The 17,856-nt window shown below is 35.6% G+C and overlaps 3 protein-coding genes across 3 annotated transcripts in view; 2 read left to right on the forward strand and 1 right to left on the reverse strand.

The window, feature by feature from the left end:
• Positions 1-8,547, reverse strand: part of rpap1 (RNA polymerase II associated protein 1) — a 41,437-nt gene extending 32,890 nt beyond the window's left edge. Inside the window, exons 1-8 of the mRNA XM_087290699.1 lie at positions 8,478-8,547; positions 8,023-8,218; positions 6,499-6,647; positions 6,325-6,417; positions 6,087-6,240; positions 5,829-5,987; positions 4,145-4,363; positions 300-415 (exon numbers count right to left, since the gene is read on the reverse strand). Of these exons, the coding sequence (XP_087146825.1) occupies positions 300-415; positions 4,145-4,363; positions 5,829-5,987; positions 6,087-6,240; positions 6,325-6,417; positions 6,499-6,647; positions 8,023-8,218; positions 8,478-8,501 (1,110 nt within the window). The 5' untranslated portion in view covers positions 8,502-8,547. The remainder of the gene's footprint in view (positions 1-299; positions 416-4,144; positions 4,364-5,828; positions 5,988-6,086; positions 6,241-6,324; positions 6,418-6,498; positions 6,648-8,022; positions 8,219-8,477) is intronic.
• Positions 1-17,856, forward strand: part of LOC147839992 (uncharacterized) — a 782,854-nt gene that overhangs the window by 290,107 nt on the left and 474,891 nt on the right. The window lies entirely within an intron of this gene.
• si:dkey-13p1.4 lies at positions 9,857-17,026 on the forward strand. Its single transcript, XM_087290720.1, has 2 exons — positions 9,857-10,122; positions 14,590-17,026. Exons 1-2 carry the CDS (start codon positions 10,018-10,020, stop codon positions 16,141-16,143), a joined length of 1,659 nt encoding a protein of 552 aa, XP_087146846.1. The 5' UTR covers positions 9,857-10,017; the 3' UTR covers positions 16,144-17,026.

Consider the following 17,856-nt stretch of genomic DNA (forward strand, 5'->3'; position numbering starts at 1 on the left):
TATGATAACATGATATATGCCTTTTTTTATTACCTGAAGATAAATATAAAAAAATAACACAACTGGAATAACTACAGCAGTCGCGATCGTCTGATCTCATGTGAAGCAAGAGATTGCATGAAATATGATGACGTGTGCAGGTGCTGTAGTGCAGTCCCATTCTAAAGGGTCAATTTTTAAGCCCTTTCCCTTCACACTCGGTTTTAAGTGTCATGGGGAAGGAGAAGGGGTAGGGGTACACAAATAGATTTGGGATTGGGCCTTAATTTAACCACATCACTGGGTTTCCTGGTTTGTACCTTTTTGGTGCTGCTTCTCTTGGGTGCAGGAAGGTCTCTCGTCCATTCCAGTTTTTCTGGCTCCACTTTGTCCATGTGAACCCACTCCTTCTGTGGCCTGATGGGCAGCTCCTCCTCTGTAAATAAATAAATAAACACATGAACCACCAATAATATTAATAATGAATAATACCACAAACAATCAAAACTAAAGCTAGACTTTCAGTTAATTAAATACCTTATTCCTTTCTCCCATGTATATCGACATATGCAGTACCACATGCTGACGGAAGTGCAAACACACAAGAACTGTTCTCTGTGCAGTAACCCCTGATGTGCTTCATCCATAAATGTCAATGAGTTCCTCTTATCTCTATTACCTTAAAACAAATTGGTGCTTGCTCTAGCTAACTCTGCTCTAATCAGTCTAATTGAAATTGATGCATCTGTGCTAGCATGCTGGGCTCACGGCTTAGCTGGACAGATCTGCAAAGTGTACAGTCCTGAATATGTGTGTCCAGATCTTAGACTAGGGAGAGTAAAGAACTGGAAACCATCCAGCTGCACTTGTGCTGACAAAATTGGCCACATCCGGTGCATTAGTTTGATTTTCTAATGCTGTACACATGCAGATGGGTACAAAAAAAACATTTAGTCTTCCTCAAGGAAGCAAAACAACAGTTTAGTATCTTGTGTTAAATAAACAATGCCTCTATAGGTTTACTATGTTCCATATTGTCTGAAAAGTTGCATAAAAAAACTGAAAAAATGTAATTTTATTCTTGAATTGGGTATACAATATATACTCCTTTAGTTTTTTTTATATAAGAACATTAGTATATTTCTCTTGTACATTGTGTCAATTAATTATTATTTTTAATGACTTTACAACACTTTTGTCATTATATAGAAAAGACATTCATTATTTTATGTCACAACATTTTTTTCCAGGTATATTTAAAACAATATAAAAGATTCATTTTTTTTATTCACAGTGGAGCCTTAAAATAGGAATTAGATGTAATTTTAAATACAGTGCACCCAGAAAGTATTCATAGCGCTTCACTTTTTCCACATTTTTTTATGTTACAGCCTCATTCAAAAATGGATAAAATTAATTTATTTCCTCAAAATTCTACACCCATAATGACAATGTTAAAAAAGATTTGTTGAAATCATTGAAAATTTATTAAAAACAAAAAACCTGAAAAATCACATGCACATCAGTATTCACAGCCTTTTCCGTGAAGCTCTAAATTGAGCTCAGGTACATTCTGTTTCCACTGATCATTCTTGAGATGTTTCAGCAGCTTAATTGGAGTTCACCTGTGGTAAATTCAGCTGATTGGACATGATTTGAAAAGGCATTCACCTGTCTATATAAGGTCCCAGGGTTGACAGTGCATGTCAAAGCACAAACCAAGCATGAAGACAAAGGAATTGTCTGTAGACCTTCAAGACAGGATTGCCTCGAGGCACAAGGCTGGGGAGAGATACAGAAAAAAATCTGCTGCTCTGAAAGTTCCAATGAGTACAGTGGCCTTCATCATCTGTAGATGGAAAAAATTTGGAACCACCAGGACTTGGATGCCTAGAGCTGGCTGGCCATCTAAGCTGAGTGATCAGGGGAGAAGGACCTTAGTCAGGGAGGTGATCAATAACCCAATGGTCACTCTGTCTGAGCTCCAGTGTTCTTCTGTGGAGAGAGGAGAACCTTACAGAAAGACAACCATTTGTGCAGCAATCCACCAATGAGGTCTGCATGGTAGAGTGGCCAGACGGAAGCCACTCCCCGCCTGGAATTTGCCAAAAGGCATCTGAAGGACTCTCAGACCATAAGAAACTAAATTTTCTGGTCTGATGAGACTAAAACTGAACTCTTTGCAGTGAATGCCAGGTGTTATGTTTAGAGAAAACCAGGCACTGCTCATTAATAGGCAAATAACGTCCCTACAATGAAGCATGGTTGCAGCATCTTGCTGTGGGGATGTTTCTCAGCAGCAAGAACTGGAAGACTAGTCAGGATAGAGGGAAAGATTAATGCAGCAATGTAAAGAGACAACCTGAATGAAAACCTGCTTCAGAGTGCTCTTGACCTCAGACTGGGGTGACGGTTCATCTTCCAGGAGAACAATGAACCCAAAGCTTTACAACAACAAGGTGAATGCCCTTGAGTTGCCCAGCCAGAGCCCAGACTAAAATCCTATTGAGCATCTCTAAAGGAATCTGAAAATGGCTGTACACCATCACTTCCCATCCAACCTGATAGAGCTTGAGAGGTACTGCAAAGAGAAGTGGGCAAAAATTCCCAAAGACAGGTGTGCCAAGCTTGTGGCATCATATTCAAAAAGATATGAGGCTGTAATTGCTGCCAAATATGCATCAACAAAGTATTGAGCAAAGACTGTAAATAATAATGTAGTTTTAATAAGTGATTTTTCATGTATTTTATTTTAAATAAATTTGCAATAATTTCAAAAATCTTTTTTCACATTGTCATTATAGGGTATTGTGTGTAGGATTTTGAGGAAATAAATTAATTTTATCCATTTTGGAATAAGACTGTAACAAAAAAATATGAAAAAAAGTTAATTGCTATGAATACTTTCTGGATGCACTGTATTTGCCAGTATTCTTCAAACTCCCAGGTTTCAGCCTTATGTCTGCAATAAGTTTTTGTTATATAAAATATAATAGCATCTAATTTAATCACCTTTTTTCTTGTATTTATATTTTAATAAGCAAAGATCAAGTATGATATTTATTTTATTAATGACCATTAAACATAATTTCACTCATATTTTTATTTTATTTTTACTAAATAAAACATATACTGTTATTTGAAACATTAAAGTAGATTCATTCCTTGAATTGAATACACTTCATATAAAAAATTTTGTAAATTCAGTTTGATGCAAACTCCAATATGAAATGTCTTTAACCTACAAGCATCAAGCAAAACTACAACTACATAGTAATTAACAAATATAATATAATTCTGCACCAAATCAAATGTATAAACACTTTTACTTACATAAATTAATTTATGTGAATACACATTGTATTCCAAAACACAATGCATGTTCTGATTTTATTTTTAAAAAAAAAGGCAAATAACATCTTTATCAAATTTAATGAAAGTGCAATAACATATTATGTAATCTGCTGCTACCAAGCAGGCACTGAAATCATTTATTTATATATTATTTATTTATTTATTGCCACAACAGCACCTCATGGAAAGATGGATATACATAAAAATATTACATGATAAAAACAAATTCATATTACAATAAAAAGTTACTTAGATAAATATATAAAATGTAAATAAATTTAATTCTCACAAAAAGAATATATTCAAAGTTAAATATGACTTTTCAGTTCAATGTTTAATAAATAATTTAAGATTCTTCCTGGTAGTACCTTTTTAAAAATGTCCATCAAAGTACTCTTCTTATACAAATTTTGTCTAATTGTATTCAAAAACTTCCACATTCCAACAGAATATGTTTGATAGTAAGAGCAGCCAGGCAGTAATCATATTTAGATGGGTCTTCATTTTGAGTAGATACAAATGAGTCAACCTAGAATGTCTAATTCGACATCTAGTATAGACAGTTTGATCATGCCTGGTCTCAAAATTATAATTTACTAAGTGTCTTTCATTTATTTTCGGATTAATTTCATGTAATTTATTATTTATGCAGTTGTCCCATTCCCTTTGCCATGTTTCATTAATGTACAAATTAATCGTGGGTTTCAAGTCCTCAGGAGGAATTAAACATTCTGTCACATTGAAGGAGATAGCCTGTTTTGCTGCTTCATCTGCCAGTTCATTTCCATGTAGTGGCACTGAAATCGCTTACCTGAAATTGGAGATTGAACTAGAAGCTGACCATCCTCATATTCCTCATCCTCCTCCATGGTAGACTCCTTTGCTTTTCTTGTGTCTATTATCTCTGGAGAAGCGCTATTAGCTGAAGGTTCCTTCAAGAAGTCTTTTCTTTGCACAGGACTGGATGAAGTCTCAGATCCTGGAGTTCTCTGTGCTTTCCTAGATCTCACAAAGTCCACTAATCTAGGGTCTGACAAAATACAACTCTGTGAGTAAACAAAATAACACAGTAACAGTAGGCATGTTCCAGAAACACTGTATAAATAAGGGTTTGAAACTAAAATAAAAATAAAATAAATGAATGAAATGAACAGTAAAAATAAACAAAGAAAAGTCAAACTATAGGTGTTTTTAACCTTCATTTTGTATGACATTTATTATACACATACACACGCGCAGTTTTGGGATATGTTAGACCAGAAATACATAAAAAGTGTAATAATGCAAAATAACATATCTTTTAATTTACTTAAAACCATCATTTATTCCTGAGAGACCGAAACACTTTCATCAGTCGGTACTTCTGTCTTCAGGTTTCACAAGATCCTTCTAAAATGATCTAACATGGTTTAGAAGTATCAATTTATCGAGCTCGCATCTCTCCTTCACAGAGGCACAAGTTTAAAGAGGAGTTGTCACCAATGCGTCTGAAATGTAAAACAGGGGAAGGAGACCTTGTTCATTGTTTCTGGCTTTGCAGGGAAGTTCCAAAGTTCTGGGCCACGATTGAACAAGATATAATGATATTTTAGAAATTGATATTGGTTGTGACCCAACGCATATGCTGCTAGGGCTATACGATGAGATTAATATAAACATAAAAAAACACTTCGCAAGTTCCTGACATTTTGTGCAAGAAAATGTATTCTCCTGAACTGGATAATGGACAAAACTCCTACAAAGTCTTTATGGCACAGAGTAATACCTGAATATGTACCACTGGACTACCTCATTTGTGTTTTACACAGCAAATGAGAGGTGGGATAGATTTTTGTTGAATATAGGTTTAAACATAACCTCCATACTCATCAGAGGGTTGATTTAAAGAAGTCAGATCTTGTGATGGCTTGTTGTGTATGAATATGCAACATCTTTTTTTTAATTTTGTTTAATTTAACTATTATATTCACATTTTTTCTCCCTGTTCTGTTCAGGTGTTTGTTGTTGTATCTGTATTGTCTGAAAATGTAATAAATACATTAATAAAAAAGAAAGAAATATTAGTTTTCTATCACTGTGAAAACAGATTTACCATCTAGAATTCCCAGATGAACAGAAAAACAGTGTTTATTTAAAAATAAAATTACAACTCTGCAAAGATGTTTTAAGGACAATTTAACAAAACCTTGATGTATAATGTTTTAATTTTTCCCATTAAAAAAAACTAATCTTACTAACCATGCTTTTAAATGCTAGTTTAAATACAACAGTTTATAAACTTGGGAGTTCCTTTAAAGATCTGCAAGTAAAAGAAATCTAACTATAAATCAAAACACTTGTTACAGACCAATTAATATATGCACGTTGATCCTGCCAAATATACCATTACAATCTGCACAAAAACAAACATTTTTCATCTTAATGTGATGTAGATATCAATTTAAAGCAGTTTCATGTTTGGCACCAAAAGTGTGAGTGGAAGGTATCGAGCTCACCAAGCTGTGCCAGCACCTTCTTCTGTTCCTCCAGTATCTGACTCTGGGACATCGCCTGCAACTTCATCTGATTTTCCTCATGAATCTTCATCATCTCCACAGTGCTATTTGCAATCCCAAGCCCTTTACCTGAAAGCAGTAAGGGACCACCAACACTGTCTGTAAAAGAACCACAAACAAATATATATATACACACACATATTATGTATGCATTATAATTTTGTACTGAAACTCTTTCTGGAATGTGATAACACTCACCCACATATTTTGATTCTGCTTGGTCTGTCTGCATGCTCTCCGATGAGGAGAAGTCCACATGTTTAGATGAAGACTTTACATCTTCCTTAGCCCTCTGTGCAGCAATCTGACGTGCAAAAATACTTTTTGTTGGTTTGGGAACTCTTTCCTGGCTCTGTAGGTGCAGTGACAAACAAAAACATCAGTCTATAGAACAAGCTGGAAAGAAGAAAGTTGTGCATTTAAAATGTTTCCTCACTTCATTTTCTATTGCAGATCGATGTAAGACTTTAGGGAAAGCAATGCCTGTGATACAAGGGAGCGACACTGGTACTGCACTTGTGTCTCTTTCCTATCAGAAAATAAACAATAAACATGCCGTTATGCTGTTGTTCAGTCAAACAATAAAAATAGTGTAATAAACATGACTTACAACGATCCTGGAAAGAACAGCACTGACATGAGTGTCATGTCTGTCCAAACGCTCTTCGGGATCCTCATCCTCAAAACGCACCCGCTCCTGTTTAAACCGTGACTTCTTCGAAGGTGCAGGGGTCAAGCTGGGAATCTCATCTGGAAGATCTAAAAATGCAGGTGCACTCATTTTAGTTCAAAGAAACATGATTTAAAGTCCATGTGGAATCAAAATGTGCAATGTTTATTTTGATGGCATACATTGTTATTCTTTAGGTGACCTATTAATCGGTGAAAGTTATTCCAGTGCAAAAAAAAAATGTTTTGGTAATCTTTAATCAAAGTCTGATCACTTGCTTCTGCATTTTGAATGGCGGTCCTTCTCTATTGACATTAGTTTGATATCCTTAAGCACGCCCCTCTTGCAGTTAGTTTGCAACAAGGCAATGATACTTACTGCAAGCTGATGGATTAATGAGTAAGATCACACGGAAATAAAAGTTCTGTTATTAATTACTCCATTATTTATTGTTCCAATCCCCCAAGACCTTTGTTACATATGTGAACAGTCATCTTTACAGACTTTTGTGCACAAAAAAACCCATGAAGAAAATGTTTTGAGAATGATTTTGGTTTCTTTTCTGGACTTTGAATATCTCTGTTGCTTTGTATGGAGGATGAGGGAGCTCTCGAATATCATCCAAAATATCTTTATTTGTGCTCTGAAGATAAACGAAGGTAACAGAATTAAAACATGACGGTGAAAAAATAATAACAGAATGTTCATTTTTGAGTGAACAAACTCTTTAAAGTTTACTTTTGAAGGCAAACGGAGGTTCAACATTCACATACTGCTGCGAGAAACTTCACGTTTTACTTTGATACTGTATTTACTATTGTCCCATTTGGTAGTCGTGACTGTCTAATACAGCATGTCTCACAGTTTTAACTCCTATAGAAAAACCAGCAGATGGACAAAAAAATGGACAAAAACACACAGACTGAGAAACAGCTTCTTCCTCAGAGCGGTCTCCCTTTTGAACTCTGCCCCCATCTGATCCCCCCCAAAACTCTGCTTCCACTATCTCTTTATAACTTAAACTTCCCATAATTACTGCACTATTTAATATTTGCACATTTTAAATTGCACATATTCATCGCACAACAATCAACTTATTCATCTTGAATTGTACATACCCACTGTACATTTGTAATTATGTTCATATCTATCTGCATATTTCTGATTAATAATAGCAACCTGTACATATATTCATCTATTGTTAATCCCTGTTTATTGCTAATACAACCTGTATATCATGTTCATAGTACATCCATCTGTAAACATTACCCATAGTTTTTCTATATCTGCACTTTATAACTTATTCCTATATCCATCCCTTGCTGCTTTTGCACTCCTGGTAAGACCTAAACTGCATTTCGTTGCCTTGTATCAGTACAAGTGTAATGACAGCAAAGTTGAATCTACTCTAATCTAATCTAAATGGTGTTATGTGATGATTCAACAACTTCGAGAGTTACCGACCTTCAATGGTCACAACATCTCTGAGGTTTCCCTGCTGGGACAAAGGTGCTGCTGCAGCAGCGTCTCCTCTGCGTTTATCGGGTCTCTTCACCACACTGACCGTGGTTTGACCGCCTGCTGCTAGAAGCTCCCGCTGCTCCCGGAGCAGATCCGACTCACTGTCTGCGGGCTTGGGGCGCCGCAGCATCCCGCTCTCCTGAAATAACACAGGACAGTGTTATGTATTAGACGAGAGTGTTAGCAATAATAACGATTCAATACCCAGCCTTGAAATTTGACAGTGCATCTTGAACTGAATGACAGTTTGAAAGTTTTCTTATGTCTTGGAGTAGATGATCAACACATGCAAATGAACTGAGCTTTTAATATTACTAGTAACGTCGGTCAGGTCGTGATCATCACAAACATTACTTATATACATAAGTTAAAGAATTATTCCGTTATAGGAAACCTACGAGCTTTATGTCACGGTCCTCCATGAGCTGAATTTGTACACTAAACACATGTAGAGTTTACAAACGTGACACCATTTCCGGGTTATGAGTAACCCTTGCAAAATAAAAGCCACTTTGATTTAAGAGTGTAATAAAATATTACACTATTTATAAAATAAAACTATTTTGTTTTACTCCGTCATGCATTCTTGTAATTAATTATTAATTAAATCATTATTTAATTTACATTTTATAACATCCAATATAATATCAATTATATTATTCGTTCATTCATTTTTTTCGGCTTGGTCCCTTTATTAACCTGGGGTCGCCACAGCGGAATCAACCGCCAACTTATCCAGCATATGTTTTACACAGCGCCTATATTAATTATATTGCAATATATTAAATTATAATATAAGAATAATACTATATTATATTATGATATAAGACTCTTATATATAATAATATTATATATATAAGACCCATGAGATAAGTTCTATACATAAATAATTTAAAGACATTATATTTGAAGAAACATTTTCTTAGAAGCTTAATTACAAAATACTGACCTAAAATCCACTTATATATCTACTCCATATTATAACTAATTTCTAATAAATAACAATATACTGGTATTAAGCTTAAAGTTTAAAGGCTTTACGAGGTTAATTAGGTTAATTAGTCAATTTCGGTAGGCAAGTCATTGTATGGTTTGATCTAGCCAGTTGATAAAAAAAATGCTTAAGGGGCTAATAATTTTGACCTTAAATTGTTTTGTTTTTTAAAAATAAAAACTGCTTTTATTCTAGCCTAAATAAAACTTTCTCCAGAAAAAAATATATATTATAGGAAATATAGAAATTTTCCTTGCTCTGTAAACATCATTTGGGAAATATTTAAAAAAAGAAAAAAAAATCATAGGAGGGCTGATAATTTTGTATAATTCAACTGTGTATAGGCTATTCATTGCTATTATTAATAGTATTATTTTATATTACATTATAGCTATTATATAATACTTTAAAATATAATTAAACTAATATATTAATGCAAAGAAAAAAAGGGTTAGGATTTAGTGATTTGCATAGAGGTTAATAGGCTAGCTTTATTACAAATGCACTGTCTTAAAATCACTACCTTTCCTTTTATCACTTTGTTCAGCATCAGTGAACTCTATAATTAAGTCCTATATGCATGTTGATCATATCTTCACACCAAACTATTTGTGACAGATATATTTTTATCTAATAACTGTTTTAATTATTTCAATTAATCGATCGCATATAACATTCAGTAAGATCATTACACAAACACACCAAGGCATCATGGGTCTCCACCAGACTTTGGAGAGCAGTTTTTTCCTCCGCAGTCTCCCCGCGGTCTCCGCCCCCCGGTCTGCCTGAATGGGAACACCCAGAGCGGGATCCCCGGCGCTCCTGGCATCCATCCCAAGCACAGCACAGCCGGGTTGAACAGCGTCCTTAAGCGGGGTTTCATTGAGAAAAGCGGCGCACACTGCAGATAACATATTTGACTGCAATGTTCCACCTGCCGCAGGATGTTGTCTCTAGATCTGGAAACTGATACTACTGCGGAGGACACGGCGCCGAGCAGCCCGGATGGTGGCGCGGAGACACCGGCCAGTCTCGATGTGCTGGAAGAGGTGAGATTATGGTGACTGCCATCAGGACTAGATGTACCTTAGTCACGGTAGAGAGGGCATTTCAGCATTACAATATTTCCCTGTGGACCACTACTATCTTAAGGACTGGTCGAAAAAGTGTGGCTGAGTTTGAGAAAACACAGGTTGGATAATAATCACTTGCGTTTGTTGTTTAAAGGCTTAAAATTCCTCTGCTTGCAAATGATGCATAAAGTTTATTGTGCACAAGTTTTTGTCAGCATCAGATATCTTACAGAATATCTGATTGCAGATATGAAGTATCAAAGGATGCAATATTTAAATATGATTTTAGCTGTATGGTGATTTTATTTATATATATGTGCATTAAAATCAACACAGTTTGATTCCACAATGACTTCCTGAGGTCAAGCAGATTTAAAGAAGGAACTGTATTTATACATCAGGTGTAGGTCTATAAATGAATTGTCATATTCTGCATCCGCAGTTTATATGATTTGTGCATTGATCAACATATCAGGAGTGCACTGCTGTGATTATGCCATTGAGTGCCTGCCTGTTAGCTAGAGAATCTCCCTTACTGAGAGAGTCAGATCAGAACTCTGTTTTAGATGATACCTGAAAAAAAACACTAAACGACAAGACGCTGATTTAAGCCTGCATCTCTGATATTAAAGTTATTGGTGCGTATTGCCTTGTGGAGCCTTTTGGCATGGCCTGCCAGTTCTGTCCCTCTGCTTTCACACAAATCCTGCTTGTGGGTACTCAGAACTATGATTGGATATTATATTTTTAGGATATTATTTTTTATTCTTTATCTAAACTAGTTTACACTGTTTTGAGAAAATAACTCTTACTATATTTATTTACACATCCTAATTGATGTTATATGACTTTTGAAAAGGAAGAAAATGTTAATTGCATGTGATTATAAATTTAACAGTATAAAACTATATATATATATATATATATATATATATATATATATATATATATATATATATATATATATATATATATATATATATATATATATATATAATTTTTTTGTTAATTAAGGACACATTAAAATGATCAGAAGTGACAGTAACCTTTTAGTTAATATATCAATATTTTATTTTAGATACATGCTGTTAGTTTTTGCAAAAATCTAAAGAAATGTTTTACAAATGACTTTTTAGGCATAACATATGACATTTTAAGCATTACAAATGACATTTTAAGCATTGCATATACACTTTAAGCATTACAAATTACAATTTCAGCATTAAACATTACATTTTAAGCATTACAAATTACATTTTTATGAATAAATATTACATTTGAAGCATTACATATACATGCATAAGCATTGCATACTAATATTTTAAGCAATACCAATTACATTTCAAGCATTATAAATTACATTTTTCAAACATATGAACAGGAAAAAAAAGATTTCCAAACATTTTAAAATCAAATTAACCAAATAAATTTAGAAAATCATTAAAAAATATTTTGACCAGTACTTTATTTCAAAATGTACTGTTTATATTGTTGAAATCACCAGGTCTGTAGAATAATTTATCTCTATATTTGTTTAAATATCTATAAAAATTTAAATATTTCACAAGACAAAAACAAAACTCAGCCACAGAAATCAAGTAGGGATCTATTTTTTTATAGGGATCACCAGATGACAAGCTGCTTTAAATATAACTACTTAATATTGTGCCACAGTAAACTGCCAAACAAAATCAGTGCCCTCACATTCGGCCTTCCTTAAGTCATCATCAAGTTTCAGCTGTAATCTGCTTATGCGTCTTATCCATAACCATATTACACCCAAAGTTTCACTTATCCAGTGGACATAAGTGAAGATAAGAGCTGTTTTTTGACTGCATGCTTTTGAATGGCCGACTGTTAGCTCTGTCACAGTATTCTCTTTCATGTGGGATTTCCATTATTGATGTTGCACCTCGCTCTCTCCACTTTAAAAGCCTTTCAACCCTTATAAATATCAGAAGTGGTGGTATTAGCTGCTGGGATGTACAGACACTTACTGAACAACAAAATACATTCTCAACTCATACAGAGACCATGAACATGAACCTCAAATATAAATACTCAAAACACAATATTCTCAAATGTTTAGTTATTTGGTTTATCTGAAAGTATAATTCAGGGAATGTACAGAAGTACAGTAGCTGACGTTTTGATCAAAATTTGTATTCAGTAACTCACTTGTAGAACGAGTGATGATTAAATGTACAAATTCAGAACTAGAAACAAACCCTTTTTTCCACATATAACAACTGCTGTGCAAAGCTTTAGAGGTGTAACAAGTTCAGGGCTACACAAAATCATTGCCAAGACACTCTCTTGCACTTGCAGGTTTTCAGATACAAAATAATCCATTTGATAGATTTTGTCTGGCATTGATTTAAGACTCGAGAGAAGGTGGCAGTGACATCCAGCATGTTTTGTTTCAACTCATAATAGCCTGGATACACAACACCCTATGATGTTCACATTGTGGGAAAAAAGGGATGGGATTTTGTAATTAAAATCACTGGCAACCAGTTTAATACAGGCCAGATGTCTAAAGCAAGGGAGTGCTTGTTTTAGGCTTAATAGACATAATCTGGAGTCTTTGTGTCAGGATGTACTATAGGTAATTAAGTCTCAACTGAAGGATTGCAACAAATCCTCAGTCTTGTCAGGGCCCACTTTTCTCTACAAAGATCTATAGCCTTCTAGTCACATTAAGACTCACTGTCAGTGCCTTGTCTGCACTTTATTTGAATCAGACTCAAATGAAACCATGCCTGTTGTAGTATTTTATGTATTTTACCTGTATTTTTATTAGAAAAGTAAAAAGAAGTTACTTTTTATTTTTTATTACATATTGATCTTACATTTATTTGTTTTGTTTCCTTTCAGTCTTCCTTTATTTAACTGAAACTGCATTTAATAATTGTAGTTTAATTGAGTAATAACAACACTGATCTGTGATGTATGCTGCTAGAGTAAGGAGTAACAGAGTAACAGGCCAACAGAAATATTCAAAAATACTGTACACCAGATATCCCATTACAAGCCTCTTATTTCCAAAACATCATTAGCTAGTTACCTTGGCTTGAGTCATTGAAAGCAGACTATTGCAGTTATTAATTCAGTTTTTAAATAAGATAGTTCTGGTCCTTGATTCTGATTGGTTGAGCCACATTCAAAGCTGTTCTAAAATACCTGCAAACAGTGAATGTTTCTGGGGTGCATTTCCCAAAACCATTGTTAGCTAACTAAGTTCCGTCTTTACAAACACAGTGCGTTGTTCACCTCTAGAGCTTTAGTTAGAAGCATAATTCTTGGCTGTGTTCTATTCCCCGTTATACCCCCTATGTCCTATTAATTTAGAACATTCTAACATTTAAACTTAAGTCATCTCTTGTGTAATTTGCTTTCTAAGGATTTTTAAAGTTCAGTTTTGGCAATCTTCATATTGACTATTATGTTCACTTCGTAGTGCACTTTGAAAACATTTATGACATTTTGAACACAGCTGTGGCTCATGACGAAAGCTATAGGTGACCTATTATTATATATTATTAAAAATTAATTTTAAGCTATTATATGTCTCCAAAGCTTGTTAAAACATATATATATATATATATATATATATATATATATATATATATATATATATATATATATATATATATATATATATATATATATATATATATATATATATATATATATGTATGTATGTATGTATGTATGTATGTATGTATGTATGTATAGAATAGAATATGAGATATTTCACTTTAAAGACCAGGAAAAGGAATTATTCTTTGCAATAAAAGTGACATTATTGAACACACACAGGAGCCTGAAAACAATGCAAATTTGTTAGAGGAAAATGTCAGATGGTATTTAGAGGTTTTTGCATCTGTATATATATATATATATATATATATATATATATATATATATATATATATATATATATATATATATATATATATATATATATATATATATATAAAGCATACATTAATGCACAGTGGTACAGTGGGTAGCATGATTGCCTCACAGCAAAAAGATGGCTGGTCCAAGCCCCACTGGGTCAGTTGGGATTTCTGTTTGGAGTATGCATGTTCTCTCCATGTTTGCGCGGGTTTCCTCCGGGTGCTCCGATTTCCCCCATAGTCCAAAACATGCGCTATAGGTGAACTGAATAAACTAAACTGGCCATAGTGTATGTGTGTAAAAGAGTGTGTGGATGTTTCCCAGTGTTTGGTTGCAGCTGGAAGTGTATCCGCTGCGTAAAACATATGCTAAATAAGTTGGTGGTTCATTGAGCTGTGGTGACCCCTGGTGAATAAAGGGACTAAGCCAAAAAGAAAATGACTAAATGTTTTCTTATTCACAGCATTCATATCATGTCTATACTTTCTGCTTTACAATATGCTTATTACTGTTTCTCTTTCTCATTGTTCCCTGTAGCAATGGCCGATAAAGCAGTCACTGAGTGCCTCTATGTGCCGCGAGACTCATTGGCGTTGCCTCCTCCTGTCATTGCTCATGTACAGCTGCCTGGGAGCTGTGGCCTGGTGTCAGCTCACACAGGTGACCAAGCTGAGCTTCGATTCCTCCAGCACGTCCCTTACAGCCTCAATGAACTCTCTCAGAGGAGGAGGTCGCTCCATGATATACCACGACAGCCCTTGCTCTGATGGTTATGTCTACATCCCGCTGGCCTTCCTGCTCATGCTCTATGCCGTATACCTTATGGAATGCTGGCACTGTCGAGCCCGCAGTGAGTTACAATGCAAGGCCAATGCTGAGAGTGTGTATGAAAGAGTTTTGCGAATGCGTCAAGCCCGACCTTGCGTTTGGTGGAAAGCCATCAGTTACCACTTTGTACGTAGGACTCGACAAGTAACGCGTTACCGAAATGGAGATGCCTACACGACCACGCAGGTTTACCATGAGCGTGTAAACACACACGTGGCAGAAGGCGAGTTCGACTACAGCCGGTGTGGAATGAAAGATGTTTCACGCAACTTACGTGGACTAGAAGGTCACGCGGCGACGCGGTTGCATTTCTCCAAATGCTTCAGCTTTGCGGGAGCAGGACCTGAAAATGCATACCTCAATCAGCGTGCCAGGTTCTTCTCAGAAATTGAGGGCCTTGATGACTACATGGAAGCCCGTGAAGGGATGCTTTTAAAGAACGTCGACTTTAAAGAGCACCTCATAGCTTATGTGGATCCTGACCAGCTGCCGTGGTACACCTCACGGGTCACCTTCTGGATGGCAGCTCTCCTCATGCTCTCATGGCCACTGCGAGTGCTGATTGAGTACCGGACAGCATTTGTGCACTACCAAGTTGAGAAACTATTTGGATTGGAGTATACAAACAACAGCCCATCTCCAGAGGGCGATGACACCACGAGGAACAATCGCTATGGCCTTCCAAGAGCAGAAACGGTGGACAGTACAGAGCTGGAATGGCACATCCGCTCAAACCGCCAGCTTATTCCAAGCTACTCAGAGGCCATGCTGATGAACCTGGGGGCTTCTGGGTCAAACCACAGAGACAGTATCTCCTCCAACCGTTTACTGTTGGACAGTTGCTCAACACAGAGCTACGGGACGCTGGTGCAGAACTGTGAGCACTGTTGCCAACAAGAAGGAGGGGAAAGGCGGCCAACCATCAGCTCCAGCTGTTCCTCCATCTTCTCTCGGCACACCTTCCACTCGCGTTTGTCCCTGGACACCTCACACTTCTCGCTCTGCCGCATGTATGGCTCCCGACGCACTGTAGGACTGTGGAGGAGCCGCAGTAGCACCCTAACAGAGCGATGCTGCCCTGACGAGCAGTGCTGTAGGTCTTACACCAGTCAGCTGGCTCTCAATGACAGCCCACCAAACTATCAAGACGCTCGATTCTTTCCAGTCCTCATAGTACACCGGTCTGAGGGCTGCGGAGAGTCCTCTGAGGTCAGGAGGTATTATGTTCGCAGAGGCTCCTGTTGTGTGGAGACTTCAGTTTAAAGAGGTGCTTTACCTAAAGATTTTAATTTGCTGTAATTTACTCACAACCAGGCCTTTTAAGATGAAAACTTTTTCTTCAGTAGACAATTACAAATGTTTTTTTAGCTAAAACTGTGGAGATTTATAACTGAGAGAGACAAGATTGTTCCTCAAAATGGTGCACTATAAAACCTGATAAGTTCAAATTATGCAAAACAATTGTGGAAAGCCTCAAATAAAACTCAACATTTGTGTTAAATCAAATTTTTCTACCATAACAAAATGTTTGTAGTGAGTGGTACAGCGTACAGGTGGCTCTTATTAACATTTAATTCAGTAGTTTCCAAAATCTTCTATTAATGAACTATCAAAGATGCTATTTTTATACCCTTATATGATGACAGCTGGGAACCATGCAATATATAAAGTTTTAAACTAGGTATGTCCAGATCTGATCATGTGATTGGGGATCGGGCCCAATCACGCAGTTTAAGGCTCGATTGGAATCGGACGTTACCTCCCAATCAGGACTCGAAGATATATATATTAGTGCTGTCAATTGCTAATATTTCACAAGGATTCTGACACATCAACGTGAAGCATATGCTTTACAAAAGTTGCGATTAAGGGGGAAACATGTCAAACTTAATAAAACATTGGAGGGCACATGCTGAAAAGCAGAGGAATGTGCTTGTCTTTGACAGCGCGGACTTCATCTGGCACTTTCTGAGTACATTTACTTGGACACCAATACTCCGATTTTAATATGATTAAGATAATAAAATTATTAAGCGCTTACCATGTAAAGGACCACCTTAAAGGACCACCGAGTCAAAAAATGCAGAGATTTTTCTTTCCAATCGCCATGCGGTATCAAATTCCATTAAAACAAAAGTCAAAAGTTAAAAATGAAACACCCGCAATGGCATGAAACTCTGGAGGAAACGCTGGATACCCTGGTAATGCGACATTAATTGTTTTATACTGAAACTTGTCTTCAAAAAGTGCTTCCTTGGTCTTATCCATTTTTTGCATGTTGAACACACGTCTACCACAACAGGAAGTAAAAAAACCTGCAACTGCGTACATTTTTCAATTTTTCAAATTAATCGCATGCGTAAATTCTCAAATTTTGACAGCACTAATATATATACAGCACTAATAGCACTAATATATATATATTGTCTTATTTAATTCGCTAATTTTGACAGCACTAATATATATATATATATATATATATATATATATATATATATATATATATATATATATATATATATATATATATATATATACATATATATATATATATATATATATATATATATATACATACATTCTCATTATTTTTTTAACACTTCTATAGTTATGCGGTGGCACAGAGTTAGACTTCTATCTTGACAACGCGTGTGGCATGACATGACATGATTTGCTTGCAGAGACGCTATTGATTAAATGCCGGCAAAGTAGAACATGGAAGCAGCTTGAAGCGGAAAGCGCAAGTATGTCTGTGAATAAAATTAATCAATAAAGTTGTAGACGACAACATTGCCATAGCAAACTGTGACATATGTAAACTTAGGATTGTCTGCCGAGTATTTTAAATTGAGGTGCTATTTGTTTTTATATTAGATTTTTTTATATTTACTGTTGCACTAAAGTTAAAAAGTGAAGAATTGATGTTATTTATTACTTGATTGTTCAAGCTACCTCACAGAAGTGCTCTGTTTGTTA

The sequence above is a fragment of the Danio rerio genome, chromosome 17 (genome assembly GCF_052040795.2).
Source record: "Danio rerio strain M-AB ecotype USA chromosome 17, GRCz13ab, whole genome shotgun sequence".
Taxonomy (NCBI): domain Eukaryota; kingdom Metazoa; phylum Chordata; class Actinopteri; order Cypriniformes; family Danionidae; genus Danio; species Danio rerio.

Bases quoted from the DNA above. Each gene is read 5' to 3' on its own strand.
- si:dkey-13p1.4 (XM_087290720.1), top strand. From the start codon at position 10,018: ATGTTGTCTCTAGATCTGGAAACTGATACTACTGCGGAGGACACGGCG. The intron at 10,123-14,589 runs GTGAGATTATGG...TGTTCCCTGTAG, and splicing joins GTCTCGATGTGCTGGAAGAG to CAATGGCCGATAAAGCAGTC.